The sequence below is a fragment of the Python bivittatus genome, unplaced genomic scaffold (genome assembly GCF_059951505.1).
Source record: "Python bivittatus isolate LINGU-HERP-01145 unplaced genomic scaffold, Pbiv_v1 ctg000080_np1212, whole genome shotgun sequence".
In the NCBI taxonomy this organism is placed as follows: Eukaryota; Metazoa; Chordata; class Lepidosauria; order Squamata; family Pythonidae; genus Python; species Python bivittatus.
The window spans coordinates 3,968,575-3,989,749 of record NW_028277035.1 but is presented as its reverse complement, the minus strand read 5'-3'; the positions used below and the strand labels follow the sequence as shown (position 1 = coordinate 3,989,749).

Here is a 21,175-nt window from a genome sequence, read left to right as displayed (position 1 = left end):
GAGTCTAGAAAATCTTTGTAATTGGTACATTAAGAAACAAGAAAATTATATTTGCTCACTACTTCATGGGCTTCTGCACTGAAGCCATGAAATGGTAATGTAAGGTTCCTGGCTACCCAGAAAACTTGAAATCAATCAGCAGCACAAAATAAGAGATTTCAAGCAGGGACTTCTCTAAGCAGCATTTTATTTGGCCAAGCAAAAGTCTGGGTGCCCACACCATGCACCAAGAGAGAGCAGGGTGGCACACCCTTGGAGACAAAACCACAGCCTTTTATAGTATTTTTAAAAGGGCACATCTTAGTACCATTATAATGAAGATGAGTTTTACAGCCAGTCAAAGAAACTTAAACAGAATACATTATTCCCCGCCCTTGTTTGCTTACATTAATTCTATTCCCCGCCCTTGTTTGCTTACATTAATTCTATTCCCCGCCCTTGTTTGCTTACATTAATTTAAAGGAGTTTCCCCTAACTCTTATACAGTACCTTGTCAGTCCCTGCAGACTCTTGTTCTGGGTCCTCCCTCCTTATCAGGCCGCAGAGTTAGTCTCTTCAGGAGGAGTTTTCCCTATTATCTGAACTAGCTCGTCTGTGTTTAGTTGCTTCCACTTGCAATTTCGCTAAGTGCTGTTAGTATTGAAGCTTGGCTATAGAGAACTCTGCGCATACTCTAAAGCTATGAAGTTAACATTGCCAATTTAAATATTGCCAATTTAGTTTTTGATCCCTTCAGTAACTTAACCGTATCTGAAACTTTATATGAGAGATTCGTGCTGTTACCCAACTAGACATGGCTTCTCTTGTAAGGAATGGTATTCTTGATGGAAGTTTCCTGTGTGAAAGGCAGTTGCCAGATCACTAAGGTCAAAGCACAAAGCCAGTTAACCAGGACATACAGGTTTATAAACTAGTCCAGCTCCACTGATTTCAGATGAAGCAAAGTGGCTTAAATTGTGTAATACATTTGGGTTGCAAGATAAGCTATTGATCGGAATAAGAGAGCAAAGCATCATTGTGATCAACATGCAGTTTCTTATAGATGTTAGTTTCTGTATTTGCACAGAAACATGAATAGGCCTGCTTCATACAACATGCTGAGCCTTAACTGGATTGTCTGATTAGGTTTAGTGTGTTGTGTGAACCCAGCTAAGTGTAGTGTACTTAATAAACCATGTCTTAAACAGTGATTTAGTGTGATAAGTGAACCCAGCCCTAGCATCCATATTTAGTTACCAAAGTAAATATATCACTGGGGCTAGAATTCATACCCAGCTCAAGAGGCCTATTAAACACTGGGGCAATGAATGTTTCCTAGGCAGAATTACAGAGAAATTAAATCCTAAGGCCAGTTCAGTGCATGTTCACAGAACTTTGGTTTTCATCACACAAGCCCTCCAAGTGCATTTGTGGTGTTCCATGAGTGTCCTCACAGTTGCTTTCAGTAGTAGAGGAAGATGGGGACTAATTCCCATATCTCCTTAACTTGGGGCAGGCTGGCTTGAGAGTTGCTTTGCAACCAGCCACCTGTTTCCCCCCAAAATGGGCCCCTTTCTCTGGTCCTTGTCATGTAACCCATCGAGCATGTAAGGAGGTGGAGCTGCTATGAGCTATTCTCCTTATAAAGTTAAAGTGCAGAAGTGGCCTGATGTTTAAGGCACTGTACTGTCAAATAGACAAGAATTAATGCAAAAAAACTTAGTAATAAGAAGCTAGGGCCCATTTACTTGGGTGCTAGTCCCATTGAAGTCACTAGTATTCCCCTTTGAAGCAGATTGTCTTTTAAATGGCAATTGGTTTGGGCTCTTTTTGTACCTTTTGTATTGTATTTAACAATTGTATTGTTAAAATAGAACAGTGGATTCATGTCTCAGAGGCAGTTTTATACATGCATCCTTCATACTCCCAATGCTACTCCTGTAAAATAGAGCAGTGTTACTTTCTCATCTCACAGTGTAGTATGCTGCAACTGAGAGGAGGTGCATAAGTTGAGAATGGCTTGACCCAAAATTTAACATGACCAGTTAGGGGTAAAAACACACAGATACACATAAAAACCCGGTGTAGTATCTAGTTTTCCCATTTTATCAAATTAGGATTATCAGCTGCAGCTGAAACCAGACCTGGAGATTTTCTCTCCCCACCCCCCACATATGTGGATGTGCCACACTAGTATATGTATATACAAATATATATGTGGGAATATATTAGGCTACCGTATCTGGCCTGCTACGGTCTTTTTGTATTTCTTTGCTGTCTTCTAATGGTAGTCTGGATTTTTGCAGCCCAGAACTGGTAGCCCTAGTATATGTACCTGCCAGAAGCCACACTCCCCCCACCCGCCAAATGACAGGGCCAGGAGAAAAAATAAAGTTGTATTAATTGAGTGAATGACTACTCATTAAAACTAATTGCCTGTAAGTATGAGGTTCCCCACCTGTAAAATTAATTTATCCCTAGCTGCATATGTTAGGTATTCTCACAAACCGGTCTTGTACATGGAAACACACTAATGCAAACAAAGTCCTCAAATTTCTTCCAGCAGAAATAGTTAAAAAAAAAAAAAAAAAAGGACAATTAAACCAGGGTAGTGACAGGAGAAGGGGAAATGTTAGCTGAGCTGGAAATACAAGCAAGGAGAACCAGGAGAACAAAACTGGATGGAGAAAAGTGAAGTGGGAACTAAATTGGGAAGGAGGGAAAAAAAGGAAATGAGTCTATTTAGGAATTACAAAAGAGTTAAATTCAACAGACAAGCAGCCATCTTAAGCAGCTAGGAATGGTTAATCAAGCTGATCTTCAAAGGCATTCAAGTTTTACAAGAGGAGGTCAGTAGCATTTGGTTCTTTTGATTTTCCTTTATTTTCTAGTTTTATTCTTATCAGCAAAAATAAGATAGATCCCCTCCCCGCCCAAGAAATTATTGATGGAGGGAAACCTCCCATCTTCCTTTCTGGTAAATACAGTAGTGAATTCATAGGGAAGGTTGCATTTGAACTGGGGACTTCTTAGCTAATGTTTTGATAGATGGGATGCAGTTGAATGTAAGTACTTACAGTGTCCCTCTTGTTACTTTTTTTTTTCCTGAAAAGTTGTGCCATTTCTAATGGATATATATATTAGGAATTATCACTGTAACAACCAGGGTATATTTTTGGGTTGTTGGGATGTAGAAATTCTGCTCTTAGGGCCATTTACTGCTGGCTCCTAATTATGGCACAAATATTCCCTACAAACATTTTTTAAAAATTTTGTCACTATGATGTTGCTCCAATCATAAGCAACCCAACCTTAGTGTAGCATAGCTTCACTCAGCTTAGCTCAGTGTTTTTCAAACTTGGCAACTTTAAGATGTGTGGACTTCAACTCCTAGAATTCCCCAATCAGCGTGCCAAGTTTGAAAAACACTGGCTTAGTTGTACCATTGATGAAGTGGTATTTTCCCCCTAAAGCTGACCTCATCCAACAACAGCTACAATGTGTAAAATTTATTCAGTTTCACTGTTCCTTATGTTGGAGATCAAGTCAGGTGCCTGCTGGTGGGTGGGATCATAGCAGTATTTATCGGCTATTTCAGGCTGATACAAGGTATCTCCTCCTGTCTGGTTCCCAGTCAGCCTCATTTGCACTTGCCGCTATTCTGCTCTTGCCTCCCTAAAGAGTTGGACACAGTGGCATTGCGCTGGTTGTGCGTTGGAGTTGCGCAATAAGGCTTGATTGCTCAGCTGGTGCATACATGCTTTCACTATATGGCCTGTGCCACTTTAGTACTAGGCTGAAAAAGTGGAATAGTGGGATCAGTACTGCTCCTCCACCCAAATAGAGCAAGGAGGAATCTGGTGTTTGGCATTTGTTGTCTGTGAAGCAAAGAAATGAAGAGGAGAGAAGTTCAAAATGTAAGTGCTTCTTGTGGTTCAGCTCCCTTTTGTGACTGATTTTTTTTCCAACTTTAGTCAACTTGAGTTACAACAGAAAGGCAGATTCTGACTGAATGTTAGAAAAAGCTTCCCAACAATAAAAGTGGTAGAACCAGTGGTGGAAATGGTGGGCTCTCCTTTACTGGATGTGTTAAGTGCGGCTTAGACTTCTGCCTGGGTTGTTTAATTGGGATTGTTGCGCTGAACAGAGAGATGGTCTTAATGGCCCAGATAGGGCTTTCCAGCAATATACAGGTAGTCCTTGTTTAGTGACCACAAGTGAAACCAGCAACTTGATTGTTAAGCGAAGTGGTCACTAAGTGAAACCATGGCTGTGCTTATGATCTTAGTTCAGCTTTCTTTTGCTTTGCAGACCTGTGAAGGTCATAAATGTGAGGATTGGCTGCAAAGTTACTTTTACACCACCATCGAAACTGCAAATGGTTGCTAAATGAGGACTATCTGTAATTCCTTGGGAATGGACTGCAGATCTACTCCATTTCAGCTGCAGCACCAGGATTGGTGGATTTTTTTCCCCCACCAGCAGATGATGTGCAAAAGAGGGAGGACAGCAGAACTCAGCCACTCAGTTTGCTCATCACATGCTGCGCACACATGGCAAGGACAGCCCCATTTAGTAGTTAGTCAGAAAAGATGCAGTAGGGCCAGAATAAGAACTGGCAATGAGATGGCAAATGTCATGCTAGTATAGTTTTCTGCTGACTCAGGGATGGGTCAGCAGCTCTTTAACTCACAAGTGGAGAAGGAGCTTTAAGGCAGAGGCTGCTTGAAATCAAGCATATTTTTGTTCAAGCCAGTGGGTACATAAGAAATACAAAGATAGCTTCCCTTGTTTCCAAAGCCAGTCCAGAAGCATGACATTTTATACTGCCTGGAGGCCACTCAGATACCATTACATAAGTTCTGACTCCAAGTTCCCTGGAGTTTGACTGCTCCTGTTTGAGCAAGCATCTGTAGTACATTCATGTTGTTAATCTTTAAATGAGACTTTTTACCCAAAGAGGATTAAATAATGTCAAGGATGCCAAGCTATCCCTGCAAGATAGACTACAAAAGATAAGAGAATTTGTTTTTGTTTTTGCAGAATTAAATCCACATTCAAGCCAAAATAAGTTCAACATAATAAAATTGGGAATGCAAAAACCACCACGTAGACTTGCCTGGGAATAATGTAGAGGTAAAGACACTCTCCAAACAAACCCAGCTCCTGATGACTCTGGATACGTCCATGTGGTTCTCTTGGCAGCAGTATTGGGGTAGTTTCCCACTTCCACCTTCTGGAATTTTTTTGACTTCCCAGCCTAGTCTATAACCCTAGGATTGCCTAGTGCTCACCTATCCAAGTATTAATCAGGTCCCATCCTGTTTAGTTTTTGTGGGAGGATTTTGTTGGCTAGGCGCTGACATCTGCTATAGACTCTTGAGAATTAACCCTATTGAAAAATAATGACTTACATTTGAGTGAACCTGTGTATAATTGCAGTGTTAGTATCATAGATGAAGTCAACTCTCACTGGTCAGTGTTTTGAAAGGCAATAGCTTCTATCTGCCTACAAAATGAAATATTATTTCGTTATTCATTAATTTCATGATTCTTTAATAGCATAAAATATTTGTGGAGAAATTTATTTTAAAAATACCCTTTATTTTTTATTACTAACATTAAATCTTTCAAGCACAATGATTTTACAGTTTTCATGTGCAAATACATAGATGTCTAGATGGATTGTAGGCCTTGTTGCTGGCCCACTGATACCGGTACTGTAAGCTCTGATCAGAGGCATGAGAGATAAACTGGTGGGCATAACCAGGGTTATCAAAGCCTTATCTCTTTGTATGTGCATGGGATGTGTGCAACATACATTAAAAAGGAGCAGGGCTTCGATCACTTGATTGCACCTACCACTTTGACACTATTGAATCTCTCTACCGACACCTCTGGCTCTGATATCAGTAATCAGGGAATGGGCTACTGAATAATAAATTAGTATCCATTATTAGCAATCAAGTCTCACCAAAGCTGAAAAGGACTTGAATACTAGGACAAGCTACTTCACACTAATACTATAGAATGAGAAATGCTGTGCAGCTGGACATAAGAATTCTGTTCACATGCATCGGGGTTTAGTATTTCTGCTAAATGCAGAATCTCAGATCCAGAGAACCTGACCTGCTTCTTAGGGTGTTGTGTTTATGTATCACAGTAGTGCTGCCAGACAGAGCTGTCGGCTTTGCCAGTTCTGTGTCTAATGTCTGCGTTCTTCTCCTACAGCAATCAATGATGCCTGAGCTGAGAATATTAATTATTTGGGTGATGGAGAGGAGTGAGATCTTCAAGCACAGCTGCAGGCCTGTAGCTTGTGGGGTGCAAGACTTTCTGAATCAGGATCAACATCTCCCCTTCATTTCTAGCCTTTTCAGCATGATGAAGAGTGAAAGGACAGGCAAGCTTTTCAAGTCTGCGACTTATATGTACCACCCAGTATTAGTAGGCAGTTGTGCAGGACAGAAAGCTTGGTTAGATGTGGTTTGATAGACATGGCTTGAAAATTTCACTTGGGGCTGATGGAATACAGATTGGCTTTTTGTGGTGACAGTTGTAGACTGGCCCTCTGACATTCTACACCTTTCTTGTAAGATAGCCTCCCACTGTTAATTCCCCTGCTTTTTAAGGGGTGGATTGAATTACCGTTTTACTCCACAATACTGCTTTATAAACTGCTTCAGGAACGTGCACGATGAGAAGCAGCATATAAATACTTTTGTGAATAAATAAATAAATAAATAAATAAATAAAATGTTTCTTTCCTGTCATATCTGCAACATCTGGCTGGGAAACTCACCTTTGAATGTAAATTGTTGAGATAATTTAAAAAGTGGATGTGCTTCAGATTGTTCCTGAACAGTTGGGCATGTAGTTCTTGTGAACTCAGGCAGTGTTTGACCAAAATCAACTGATGATGAATAGGTGCAGACAATAGCCAATGCAGCAAAAAATGGATTATTGTACTGTCCTTAAAGATCTCATTATTTATTTCTTCATTTTAACCCCCCCCCCAATAGAAATGGTATAAGCTTTTCATTAATTCCAATACTTCTAAAGCTGTTGTGCTCAGACTGAAAATATTTAATTCATGGTGCTATTTAATGGATGAATGGCAGGGTTAAACATTATTCCACAGAATCTGCAAATTCTGTGTCATGTCCTTGGCTTGCTGGCATAGGATTTAATTATGAATTAGTTAAGAAATTTTGCTAAACCCAAACGCAAGATCGCTCAAATTTAAAGTCTTGTTTTACCAGCTCTTGGCTCTAAGCTCTGAGTTATGCCTTTCATGACTGGAAGATCTTAGACTCCAAAGGAAAAACTGAGTATTAGAAACCTGTTCTACTCCAAACCTTCTGCTACCTCCCAAAGCCAGTTTTCCCAGTGCCAGTGTTGGGAAGAGGCAACAAGATATTTGGTAAGGGAAATGGAAAAGCTAGGAGGGACTGTGAAATTGAAAGATTTAGCTAGTTCTCCCATAATGCTTCCAAACCTGGGGGGTGGGGGCAGATGTGTTTCTGTTCCCCAATCTTTCCAAACATTTTTTTAATATAATTTTTTTAATTAAGGATTTTGATTACAGTAATAACTAGAGAAATAGAAAGAATAAAAAGTACAAGAAAAAAGGAAAAGAAAGAAAAAAGAAATAATAAAGAAAAAGAAAAGCAACATATCAAGAAGTGACTTCCAGCCTTCATTTCAACAAGTATAGACAAATTTAGTAACTCTTCAACACCTATAAGGTTACAAGTAGAAATTTCTTCATCCCTTATCCCATCCCTTATCTATAAGCAAATCCCTAAAATGTCAAATTTTCAATCCTGGTGTCAGCAAAGAGTCTGTAAAGGGTTGCCAGAACTTTATAAATAAACTTTATATTCCTTCTTTTTACTTCTAACAGTCTTAATCTTTAATTGATTCAAATATTGTCATAGGATTTGATTTCTATTCAATTCATCTTTATCCCATCACACAGATTTCTTCAAGAGTTTAACAAGACTCTTTTGTAGATTCAGTAAGAAAACATTTTCCAAGTCATTTTCTTGATTTGTCATTTGTATTTCCCATTTTGTTTTTGAAACTTCAGCCAGTTTCTTTTGTATATCCAGTCAAGTGTCCTTTTCCAAATCATCTCTTGGCCTGTCATTTGTGGTTCCACTTTTGGTACTTTCTCTTTCTTGTCAGACAAAATTTGCTCCACATCTGTCATTCCCTCATTAACATCTTTTGGACATAGTCTATCCATAGAGTCAGACATAATTACTGACACTGTTGATATTGTAGCTACTAATTTCTGGCTCCATTATTCAAAGATCTCCTTTAATATTTCCAATGTTATGATGTTTTATGTTATTTTGTAAGTCCCAGTACTAACCAACACCAAAATCAGCCTTGTATTTTTTCTTCCCTTCTACTTAGAATCTTTAATCCCGTCTATTGTCCAGTTTCTAAAATCATAAAGTCGCTTATCTTTGTTATGAACCTAAGATAGCCAAAATAATTCTGGTTCCCACAAGAAGCTGTTTATTTTTTATAGTTAATTCCAAAATCTTACAGTAAAAGCCAACATTCCAGATTTAACTGGACCCTTAATCTGTTTATAACTTTCTTAGATCTAAATCTTATTTAGCTTTTTGCTGTTTATTTTAAATTCTTCAAGTTCTTAAGTTCTTATAATTAATTTTTCTTTTGTTCAGAGTTGAAGCTAAACTCACCTGGTGACTTTTCAAACTTGTTGTTCTGAAGGTCTCTAATGGCTTTAAGATGATTAATAGACAATTTCCAAAAGTGATTAGAAAGTGAGGCTTGCGAACTTAGTGTCCCTTAAAGGGCTCTACTGCAGTTGCAAGCCAGATGGCTGATCCCTTCATATCCTGGCATTCAAACCCATGGAAAACCACTGTTCTGTGGTCTCCTTGTGAGAAGCAGCTATCTGGAGCACATATGGGTGATCTCCTGTCTTCCCCTTGTCTGGAGAGGTTCTGAAGATCCAGTCTACTGACCAGTTCTTCAATCTTTGCCGCGGTCATCAGCTCTGCTTTCACGGAGACATCTTCAGTTCACCATGCCTCCCCCAGAAGTCCAAACTTTCTAGAATGTTATGAATGTTATGATATAAAAGGGTGGCCATCAAGCTGCCATTTCTTTGTTGCACTTAAAAACTTACTGGAAGCTGTAATGATGAAAGAGAGCATGCTGGTAACTGTAGAATCAAGTGCTTTCCCCAGTGACTGTAACAGGGGTTGCATGTTTTTTCAGCGGAGATAAGAGTCTAAATAATGCCAACAGGCAGGTTGCCAAATATTGCTAGGGAGGGGGAGAGACAGTCTAGGAGGGGCTGAGATCTCCTCCACACAGAAGGAATTGCTCATACACACATCTCACATGTGAGACAGGTGTGTGTGTGTGTGTGTGTGTGTGTGTGTGTGTTTTTAAAGGCAACCTGGGACTGTACAGTCAGCTGGTCCCTTGGCAGAGAGAATAAGAAGACCCCATGCAAAATTCACTCTACCTTTGCGTAGGCTATTGCATATTGAGGAACAGTTGCAAGGATCGTCAAAGAGTCAAAGCACCCAAAATCAATCCTAGCTGCATTTTGATATGGCATCAGCAGAACGGTGTACATTTGCTTGGTTCTTTCCAAAGTAAAATCATAGAAGTTAATATGAAGGGAGACTAGTGAAGCTATCAAGCAACCTTTTCCCTCTAAAAAGCCATGCGTAGGATGCTGCACCACTTGAAGCTCAGGAAATGGGTTGGGGGAAGAGTTCTTGCCAGTGGAAACACCAAAGAGCTCACGCATTCTGCAGAGCTTTATCGTTACAAATAGAAAGGTGTGTCTGTAAGAGAGAGAGATGATTTCAGATGCGCCATAGCTGAGCCAAAATTAATTAGCTTGGCTGCTGATCAGAGACAGTAGCATGGAAACACAGCCCTGGAACAGAGGATTCTGAAGCACTGCAATGACTTTGGGTGGAAGGACCCTGTATTTTGTTTTGGTCTGGCAAATTCAGTTCCCCTCTTGGCCCAATCATTTTATAGACACCATCAACAATCTTTAGGGAGCCACGATGAAGGTGAATTTGACACAGCAGAGTGTGTTAGACCATTACCAAAGGTTTTTTAACCTCTAGCAAATAAGTTACAGCATATTTTCATGGGCTATCAAGTGTTATTCTGAGTTATATTTATGCAGTTTGGGGGGAGGGGCTGTATGAACATAATTCGAGAAGGCAGTTGTAAAATGTGAAGGCAGAAGTTTAGGCAGCCACAGAATAGCATGACCATTTTTCCAGAAATTTAAACAATACTGTATGCTTATCCGGTGTTTCTTTTAATGTTACTGTCTCCATTAATTTAATCCATGCACCATTCACAGGGGCTACAGCAATACTCCATTATGCTGGTCTTTTAATTGTAATAAAGATTTGATTTGATTTGATTTGATTTGATATACTCCATTGTACTTGGCTGTGTAGTGGCTGTTAACATCATACAAGCCATTGTGCATAGCTTTACTTAAGATTTCCTGCTTGCCTATTGTTTTCCAGAACATGTCAGCAAGAAAGGTGGGATCTAGAAGAAGCAGGAATATTGCAAGATGTCAGAAATCGTGACCTGACCAGAAGAACCATCATGAAGAGGTTAGGCTTCTCACAGAAATATGATTTCATTCTGATAAAATACTTTATTCAGTTGGTTTCTCAAACATACCGTTCCAGAATAGCAGGAGCCTGCAGTTAAATTTAAGCCTTCTTTGTGGTCTTCCTGCACAGTTATCCTTTTTTTCCAGGAAGCTCAGCTGGAAGGAATCTTGTACATTACCTGTAGGCTTAAATAATGCTAAGGTGGATCCAGCTGTAGTTACATCATTGGATGAAGAGAAGCCCTTTGATCAAATATATTGTCAATTTTTTATTTTCCTCAGAAATAATGGTGAAATGGTGAACCTTTTCTTTTGAGTATCTGTCTGTCTGTCTAATTTATATAGCCACCCATCTCACAAATGTGACTCTGGGCAGCATACAGTAAAAACAAAACAATAAAAACACCTCTTAAAATAACCATAAAAAGCAGGAAACATGCATATAACGCGGGAGAGTATTTAAAAACTCATACATAATAAAGCCATTTCTGGAGTCCTTGGTGCTCTCTGAGCTTGCAGACATTTCATTACTCCATTATATACAGTAGGGCAAGGCACTGCATATAAACAGGGAGCAAATCCCACGCTTACTCGCACTGATGATGTGGCCTAGTTGGGTAATGAAACTCCTGCAAAGAAACAGCCAAGCTCAGAGAGCATTAAGGACTCCACAGTTCAACCCTGAGCTACAGATATTCTCTTCTATTAAAACCATTTTGTGGGCTCACTGTTCCCAAGGGATCCCCAGGCCTGCTGGAAAAAGCATGCCTTGAGAGATCTCTGGAAGGCCAATAAGGTCAGGGCCACCCTTACCTCAGGTGTATGTGGGGGGTGATGTTCCAAAGGGCGGGTGCTTTGGCAGAAAGGGCTTGCCTCCTGGGTCCTGTCAGATGGAGCTTCTTAGCAGACAGGACCCATAACATGCCCTTCCTGCCCGAGCCGATAGGATGGGTAGATGTAATTGGGAAGAGGCGATCCCTCAAATCCCCTGACACCATGCCATATATGGCTTTAAAGGTCAAAATCAGCACCTTGAATTGGACCCAGAAGCAAACTAGCAACCAACGCAGCTTGCAGAGCAGAGGTGTTAACGTGTGTCACTCTAGGGGCACCCGTAACTGCCTGCATCGCCACATTTTACACCAGTTGGAGCTTCCAAATACTCTTCAAGGGCAGCCCAATGTAGAGCGCGTTACAGTAGTCCATTCGGTAGGTGACCAGGGCATGAGTAACTGTGAGCAGAGTAAATTGGTCCCATGGAAATAACCTAAAAGCAGGGAAATGGATAGGAAATTGGAGGTGGTCAGTAGGGGAAAGAAAAGGTTGCAAGAAAGAGGAGGGACACGGGAAGGGAATGATATTCTGTGTGTTTGTGTATATGCATGGGCATATGCTCTTGCAGGTGAGTACAGCAAGGAAGCAAGCAAACCCCAGATCTCTTCCTGATAGTCATGAAAAGAGAGGAAGAAAAAAGCCAGTTACCCACCAGTGGTGGGGTAAAGAAGCAGGGAATTCATCAAAACGGGCTATAGTAACCACCATCCAGACAGAACCCCTGACCAATATTACTGCCAAAGCTTGAAATCCCATTCTCCATCAGTTATACAATGGACTGAAAAACATAATCTCTATGGATAACAATTACTTTATTGCTGGGAGCAAGTGGAGAATTACTTAGAAGTTTGGACCTTGCATAGTTAATATAAGTAATTTTTTCCTATTAAGTAAATCGATTTATTAATAATTTAATTGCATACTATGACATGAAAATGTGCAAGTCTAGTTTTGGTCAAAAGTTTGGTTCTTAAAGACTTCTTCTCCCCCATTTCCTTTTTTTTAAAAAAATATACACACATCCCTCCACAGAGAAAGCCTTCAGTTTAATGGGGAGGGAAGGGATTTATGATAAACCTGAATATCTGGTGCATCTGTAAATGTCCTGATTTATATCATTTGCATCAATTTAAATAATTCACGCAAATTATTTGAATCCTTGCAAAAGCATAAATTAAATGAATCACCTGGACTATTTCAGATACAAAGGACTTCATCCATTATTTTGGGATAAAGTACAGAAGAAAATGTTTTCTATTGTATCCATGGTACACAAACCTGTACCCTGTGTGTATATGTTGTATGTGTGTATGCAAAACCATTATTTCATTTTATTTATTTTTTTACTATTAATGACACTATACATACATCAGGGATAGTAGCAACCACATTCAGCAAAATTCTGTCAGGGTCTAGAGGTTTTAGACCCAAATTTCCCAATTTTAGCAACTTTCAAGTATGTGGACTTCAACTCCCAGAATTGTCAATAATGGCCATGCTGGCTGGGGAATTCTGGGAGTTGAAGTCCTCACGTCTTCAAGTTGCCAAGGTTGAGAAACACTGAAATAAAGTGATAGAGCAGAATTCTGGGAATACCTGATTTGTAGATGCAATCCATTCATTCTTGCTTTGTTCTTTCCTTCCACTGTTTAACATATCACCATACTATCTAAGCCAAGAATCATAGGTTTTTCTTCCTCATTCAAGCTAGAATTGCAACCCAGGGTATATTTTGGATTATAATTCCCTTAGCATGCAGCCCTTCCAGAACTTGTGCTGGGATGATTTTTAAATGCTGTGGTCTGATTAACCTCTGTTTAACTGTCTTTTTGCCATTTTCTTTGAGCTCTGATTCTTACTGCTTTGTCTGAATCCAACATTAATTATTCACATGCTAATTGATTTTAATTTTTTTCCTATGAATCAATTACTTTTAAATCTAAGCTCATTTGACTATTGTTTTCAAACAAAAAGATTGTATATAAATTATGTTAAATACATAACTAAAGTTTTCAAACTAAATAATTCTAACTTGTGGACTCCCTGCCTCTTAACTTCAGGATTTAACAGCCCCAGCCTCTTATAAAAATGTAATGCCAGTAGAACTGACAACTTTCCTATCCTCATAAAAGTGCAATTGCAAAACATTTCATTCTCTGAGTGATCAAATGTTCTGATTACTCACCTCAGTTTGAGATTACCACTGCTACAGGCTTCACCTTCACAAGTATAATGCATGCAGATGCTGAAGTTAATTGAATCTATTCTTAAAAGTTAACCATTGTAGGGAAGAAGGCAACAAAACTGTACCAGTGTGATGGATTCTCATATTGTCTGTCTAGAGCCAATGCTTGTAACAGGGCTCAGAGTTAGATCTAGTATTGCTCTTTACATGCAGATCTCTTGATTTGAATTGTAGTGAGTAGAGGTTCCTCAAAAAATGTTGTTGTGTCTGTGAATACAGAAGCCATAGTTCTGGGACAATGAAGTGCCATTTTTACACCTTTTTCTTGTTGCTTTGTTTTCAGGGGAAATTCAACCCAAGATGCGTCTAACCCTAAGGAGAAGGTAACAAGCGTACCATGCATATTAACTATCTTATTTGTCAGTCTGTTGTTTCAGTAGTGATGATCAAATGACCACTTTGATGCATTAACAACCATTTTTGGGGCCCTTTGCTATACCTCCAACAGTCTAGCACTTACTAGAGAAATGAAGGACTTAGGGTCTCTTTGGCCCTTGCATTCCATTCAGATGTAATCATGATTAGAAAAATCTCTTAAAATCATCAGGGCTTAAGTGAGTCTTGGTTTATTTAAATCCTATTGATTTCACTAAGTCTACAGTAAGTCTGACTGGCTAAGCTTGGACACAGTCCCTTTCTTAATCTTTTATAACAACTCTCTTATTCATAACATGCTTTAATGTAGCTCATTTGTTTCCCTACTTTTCTACTCTATCTCTTGGGGAAAAAAACAAAAACAAATAAGCAAGGCAAGGATTACTCCTATTCCTGTATCTTATTGTAGAGAATGACCTGGTATAGAGATGCACAAGGAAGAGAGAAATGATTAAAAGCATATGAGAAAAGTACATTAAATGAATTAATTTAATGTAACTGTAATTAAAGTAAAATGAAATCAGATTTAGTCTTGTCCTGATCTTGTGATTTCTTTGTCCCGAGCCTCATGTATGTTTTGGAGGGGAGCCTACTGATGATGAGAGACCAAGCAGTATTTTTGCCTCAGAGAAGATAATATCTAGGGTTTCTGTGGTTACAATAGGTTTTGAGCCTAGACCTTACATTTTTTTCCCTATAGCTCAGTGTTGTAATTTCAAGGAAAATATTGTCTAGGAAGAGGTGGGTAAGTTGCAGAAAAACTATATGCCACCCTTCAAGGTCAGCCTCACTAGGTGCACTAGATCCTTCATAAGGTAGCTGTAGAAAATAAGGAAGGTGACCTTGATGGAGATATGCAAGATTCTGTTATAATAGCCAATTTCAATAAAAATAGTTTGTCTTCTTCTGGAGTTGATTTCTTGATCTAGTGTAGCTGGGGAGGCTGATACCAATCTTGTAAGTCTGATTGTGCTATATCACCCCCTCCTTATAGTTCAGTGAATTTAGGAAGGTGTCTGAGCAGCTTCAAAATGTTCTCTGTTATGGACTTAAGAAGTGTTTACTCCTTGTCACCCTGGTAATGATCTTGCATATTTCCATCAAGGTCATCTTCCTTACTCTCTACAGTAGCTTATAAACATAATCCTAAAAAGATTTTTTAAATGTATACAAAGCAATCAGTCTGGAAACCAAAACCAGCAGTAGCAAAATAAACCCAGCATAACATTTTTAGCAAAGTGCAGATGGAATATTGAATGCTTTTCCTGGGAGAGAGTTTCAGAGCTATGAAATCAGTACTGAAAAGGCTCAAAATCTTGTATACATGCTCTCACCCATCAGTTTATCACCACCTCAAGCTTGGAGTGAGAAAATGAATGTCTCAGAGCTACTACCTAGTGTGTTTTGTGGTTGAACAAGGACTTGAACCCTGGTCTTTCTGGTCCCAGTTTGACATACAATGGTGGTTCTTACTGATTGATGTTTTGAAGTCACCACTCCAGCCCATAATCAATGTTCTCTGGGTGTCTTACTAGGAAACATTAAAAGCTGCATTAAACCATTTTACTGCCCCCACAGATAACAATGTCCTTGTCCCCATATAGCGAACATAAGCCTCAATTGAGATTCTGTGATCAGTTTGGCTGCTGTCACACCATTTGTTAGGGAGTAAAACTCTTCCACCTGGCTTTCTAAGAATGAAATGAACTTCTGTCTGAGTTTGTGTCTTTGCAATATATAAATTGTTTTTGTTTTTGCTTTTGTTCTAAGATAGAAGATTTTTGGCAGAGAAGCAGCAAAGAAAACCATCAGGATTTGCTTATTGTTGCAATAAGCAACAATAAGTTGCTTATTGTCACACATTGTCAAGTGCTGCTTAGATGAATACCGTATTGAAAGCCTAGTTTAGAGGGTGCTTGGGGTCAGCCTGCTGATGGGTATTCTGAGGGCTGCTTTGGATATTCTCATCAGCATTCAAATGCCAGCTGTCTTTGACTTTAAAAATTGATATTTGGCTCCCAAAATTGGAATTCAAATATTGGCATTATATTCTTTCAAATGACATTTTTGTTTATAGATGTTAAATATTCAAAGATAGAAATTACTGTTTGATTTTTTTCTTTCAAAGTTAGGATTGGGAATAGAAGCAGGAGGCCTGGGAGAGTTAAATTCTTTCCATTCCCACCTTAACATCCTGCAGAATCCTTGCAAGAGTCCAAAATTGGAGTGCTGGAAGTTAGCTATTTTGGTGCCAAAATTTTACAGCAGTTTTGGGTTGTTTAACATCCTGCAGAATCCTTGCAAGAGTCCAAAATTGGAGTGCTGGAAGTTAGCTATTTTGGTGCCAAAATTTGACAGCAGTTTTGAGTTGTGTCTCAAAGTACTATCAGGCCCACCTTTAAAATGCAAATACTAATAATAGCAGCAGCAGCAGCAGCAGCAGCCCCAAACTGAAATAGTTTAACTTCACCCTTTCCAGTGATATCATAGCATTAGTGGCCTCTTGTAGGTGGCTAGAAGATTTGGAAGTTGAGTTGGGACCTTCAGCCCCACAGATGCTGCCCAGCCCACTTTAGGCACTATAGTCTTTCCTTACGGAGAAATTAACTCCTAATCATTTTGGCCATCCTTTTTTGAATCTTTCCAATCTGCAGTACTCCTTTTCAGTTGTAATGACCTGAACCGTTCATAGTACGCCAAGTTCCTTCTCATTGTGGATTTTTTAAAATGCAGTACAGGGAGTCCCCAGGTAAAAAATGCCTGGTTTACGGACAACCCATAGTTAAGAACAGAACCTATTGTAGCAAAATTTGAGTTAAATACACAATGATTTGACTTAAATATACAATGGTCTGACTTCATTACACAATACTACTTATACAATATTATAAAATAATACTGTTCCAGTTTACATACAAATTTGACTTAAGGACAGACCTTGGGAACAGAACTTGTTCTTCAACTGGGGACTTCTTGTACTGGATTGGCTGTTTTTTAGTTTCTTCCCTAATGATCCTAAGCTCTCTTTTCAGTAAGTTACACCATCACTCTTAAGGGCCCTTTCTTGATTAGTCACCGCAAGCCCATTTATTTATGAATGTAGAGACTGCTTCAGTGTACCAGTGGGTATCACTTTGTAGCTGTTTTCAGTTAACTGCATTTACCTTTTCAACTCACATGTTTTGTGTCGATTCCCGAGCGAGGAGACCTTGCTCACAGTTACTCATGTCCTGGTCACTTCCCAGTTGGATTACTGTAGTGTACTCTACATGGGGCTGCTCTTGAAGACCACTGGAAATTGCAGCTGGCTCAGACTGTGGTGGTGCACACAGTTCTGGACCCTCCATGCTTTGCACATATTACATCGCTTCTGAGTGAGCTGCCCTGGCTTCCCATTTCTTTCTGGGTGCAATTCAGTGTGCTGGTTCTCACCTTTAAAGCCCTGGATGTTGTGAAGCCAGGTTATTTGTGGGACTGCTTCTCCCTGAGAATATCTGCCCATTTCACCAGATCAAATAGGGTGGGCGCACTCCAGATCCCTTCTTTTAAATGTTGTCATTTATTGTGCCTAGAACAGTGTTTCTCAACCTTGGCAGCTTGAAGATGTGTGGACCTCAACTCCCAGAATTCTGTCCACACATCTTCAAGCTGCCAAGGTTGAGAACACTGGCCTAGAAAGTGCGCCTTCTCTGTAGCAGTCCCTGTTCTGTGGAAGACCCTTCTCCTGAGTTCCAGTAGACCCCTACTTTCCTAGCCTTCTGGAAGGCTTTGAAGAGATGGCTCTTCCTGCAAGCATTGGAGTAGGATGAGACTAGAGGCCAGCCCAGTTGAATGCTGACATATGGGGGAGTGTTGCCTTTGGGGCACTGGGAGTTTTTATTGTGGTTTTATGACTTTTTGATCTTTTTATTGTTGTTTTGTGAGCTGCCCAGGGTTATGATGCATAAGATAGGCAGACATGTAAGCCTTTCAAATAAGTAAAGTAGATTTTGAAGAGATAATTAAAAGCTTTCCACAAACCATTGTTTATTTTGTTACACTGAGCATATTAGTATCAGGAGCACATTTGTCCGTCTCCCTGCTCATCCCTAATTCCAAGTCATTTAGAAATAAATGTTATCACTGATCTTTAGGGGAGAGGGCCCCACTTTGAACTTCTCTAACATTTAAAATTGTCCATGTATTCCTTCTTTAAACAGTTTCCAGTCTTTGAGGGTATCTTCCTTTCGCTAAGTTTGCTCAGGATCCCTGCGTAAGAGAATTGGTCAAAGACTTCTTGACACCTAATGTACAAAGTTTAGTGAGACAATACTTTAAGGCAAGAGTTGCTTACAGTTCATTTTCAGCTAGCTTTTTCTTATGCTCTGTAATATTTTCCTCTATTTTACATGGAAGAGATGCTTATTGACCTACACATTTCTGTTCACCCCCAACCCTTTTCAAAAATCAAAGTCACATTGGTTATTTCCCAGTCCTTGGGAATAGATGCCAACCTTGAAGAAAATTTGCATGTTTTTGTCACAGTTGATTCAGTAACTTTCAAAATTGAATGAACTGGGATTAAGATTCTTGTTTGCACTTGAATAATATCAGTCTTAACTGGGAGTTAATTAAGCAAATTAATTAACTTTTAAGTATGGGTATCATGCCTTGGCCTAGCTTTGACCACTACCGCCCCTTGGAGATTTTAACATACACTAAACACCAGTGATTACTTCTCATGTATAAGAACTTTCCAAGCAGCAGTAGATGCCTGCATTCTTACTTCATGCTAAACTAAAATGGTTTATTGGATGATGACTCAGTGTGTTGCTTGACCCTTCCAATATGATTTGTTCAACGAAGTATGGTTTTACACAGCTATAACATAGTGAGTCTAGCTAAACCATTAATAAATCAGTTCTACTGTTCTTGTGCATTTTTACATGATTTAAACACATTGAAACTATTCTAACACCTGGTGCTGCTTCTGGATACCCTTCTTTAAAGTCAGTAAGAGATTGCCCAGAGTTTAAAACCCAAACTCCTGGACAACCCCAAATACGTCAAAGTAGAATCTGTCTTTTAAAATTGGGTTAATTTATTCTGAACCAAGAGTTGAATTTTCTAAGAATTGCAACTGAAGTTACATTTGTGGTCTTTTGTGAATTACCATCTCAATATGCAGTGCTATATTTGGGCTTGTTGGATACACTTTGCTCTGAATGGCCCATGAAAGTAGTCTTTCCAAAAAACTACAGATTGATTGTAATGTTTCCTACCTTTGAAATTTACTCACTTCTAACCTCTCTCAGGCCAGATCATGCCCTTGGTCATTAAAATCCAAGGTGAAGCACAATCCCACATTTGAGAAGCAGTTTGATTTTGATATCCCTGTGTTTATGTGGGAGCAACACTTCACCCCTGAGACTTGGGGGAGGCTGAAGGACCGCAGTGTTCCATATGGTTGGCGTGATGTGCCATATCCAGGTACAGAACCGCATAGAGCTACTATATAGTGGTGGAAGATGGGGGGCTTTGATGAACAGTGGGTCTTGCTGGGTGTCTGCAGTTGGATCAAATTGTTCTATCACTGGCCTGAGCTCATTGCTGCAACAAATGTCAAAATGGTTAGCAGACAAGCCATTCTTCATGATTCAAGATCAACTTTCCTCTCTGGATCTGCAAAGTTTATAAGACACAGGGCCAGGAGCTGCATGTTGTATATTTTCCTCAGGGCACCTCCACCCCCATTTAAGGATTTTGACACTTGTCACTTAAGTATTTAGCCTTATTGAAAAACCATGTATTTTTTAAAATATAAATTGATACATACTTTCAGTTGAAATTATATAGATCACAAATGACTCCCACCCCTAATATGCATTGGATATTACATTAAAGAGTTAAACTGCTCTTTGTATTAAAGATGAAATTTGGAACATCTGTGCTTGCATGTGGATCTAGTTTTCTCTTAAAATAGAAGCCATGATCAGGACAGTAGAAGGTAGTTAACACTTTTTGCTTCCATGTTGCCCTAACCAAAGATCTCTCTCTCAAGACAAATTGCAGGTTGAGACAGATTTCCATAAGGACTGCAATATAAAGGATAAGGTTTAGCATCCTGCTGTGTATTGTAGTCCCAAATTTGATTGCCTTACTTACAAGTCCTCTTTTAAATCCAGGAACACATGTGCAAATGGTGGGTTATGCATTCAGTGGAACTTCTTGTGGATTAAATAGTAGTGGGACAAGGTAGACTGGAGTTCATAGGAGTTGCAGCTCGTGCCCCAACTAAGGATCAAAAGAGAACGGCAAGCTTTTCTCAACCTGATGCTCTGCTGATGTATTGGCCATTGAGTTCTGGGAATTCAAGGTTGAGAAACACTGTTCTACCTAGTTGCAGCATCCAAAGGTTTTAACATAATGGATTGCTTAGCACTTAGAACATTTTTATAATGTTCGTGCAATCTGGGTTTTTTCTTTAAAGATTGAGATCTGGGAGGGGAGAAGAAGTCTTTGGAAATGCTGGTGCTATCCACATCTTGTGACATTTGCTTGTATCAAAGATCCCAGTGTCTTTGTGATGACTAACTTGAAGAAAAAGGCTTTGACACAACCCACTCTATTGTTGCTTTAACCCAGTGGCTGCTGGGAATTATCCTGCTCCCTGCCTCGTGCCCACTCTTAGTTACTTGCCAAGTATCTCTGGCTGATGTCCTGAATCTCTTAGATGGAAGTGAACAAGGGACACACTTTGAATGGAAGGAAAAGTGAAGCAGTGTAGGATTAAACTGGCTGCAGAGAGCTTTAGGAAGAGCATGCGAGAATCCTTAGCATGTCTGGACCTAGAACCTGGTAAAGGATCATTCACCGGGTTGACACTTTCCCTGATATTTCTTGTGTAAATGTTACTTTGTGACTGATGTACAAGAAAAAGTGGGCAACTTTTGCCCAACAAGTGCCAAGGAAGAGTAGGAAAGAACAAAGAAATACTCTTCATCACTCCTTGCAGGACCTCATGCTAACTCAAAAGGAATTATTAAAGCAGTAAAGATGAATGTCTGACGTTTTAGAAGCAGGAATGAAACCATTAATTATTTTTGAGACAT

At 39.5% G+C, this 21,175-nt stretch overlaps 1 protein-coding gene across 3 annotated transcripts in view; it reads left to right on the top strand.

Annotated features, from left to right (window-relative positions):
- Positions 1-21,175, top strand: part of ST6GALNAC2 (ST6 N-acetylgalactosaminide alpha-2,6-sialyltransferase 2) — a 47,012-nt gene that overhangs the window by 14,793 nt on the left and 11,044 nt on the right. For all 3 annotated transcript variants that reach the window (XM_007430335.3, XM_015888458.3, XM_025168004.2), the window contains exons 2-4: positions 10,536-10,628; positions 13,993-14,032; positions 19,379-19,553. In XM_007430335.3, the coding sequence (XP_007430397.1) occupies positions 10,536-10,628; positions 13,993-14,032; positions 19,379-19,553 (308 nt within the window). The remainder of the gene's footprint in view (positions 1-10,535; positions 10,629-13,992; positions 14,033-19,378; positions 19,554-21,175) is intronic.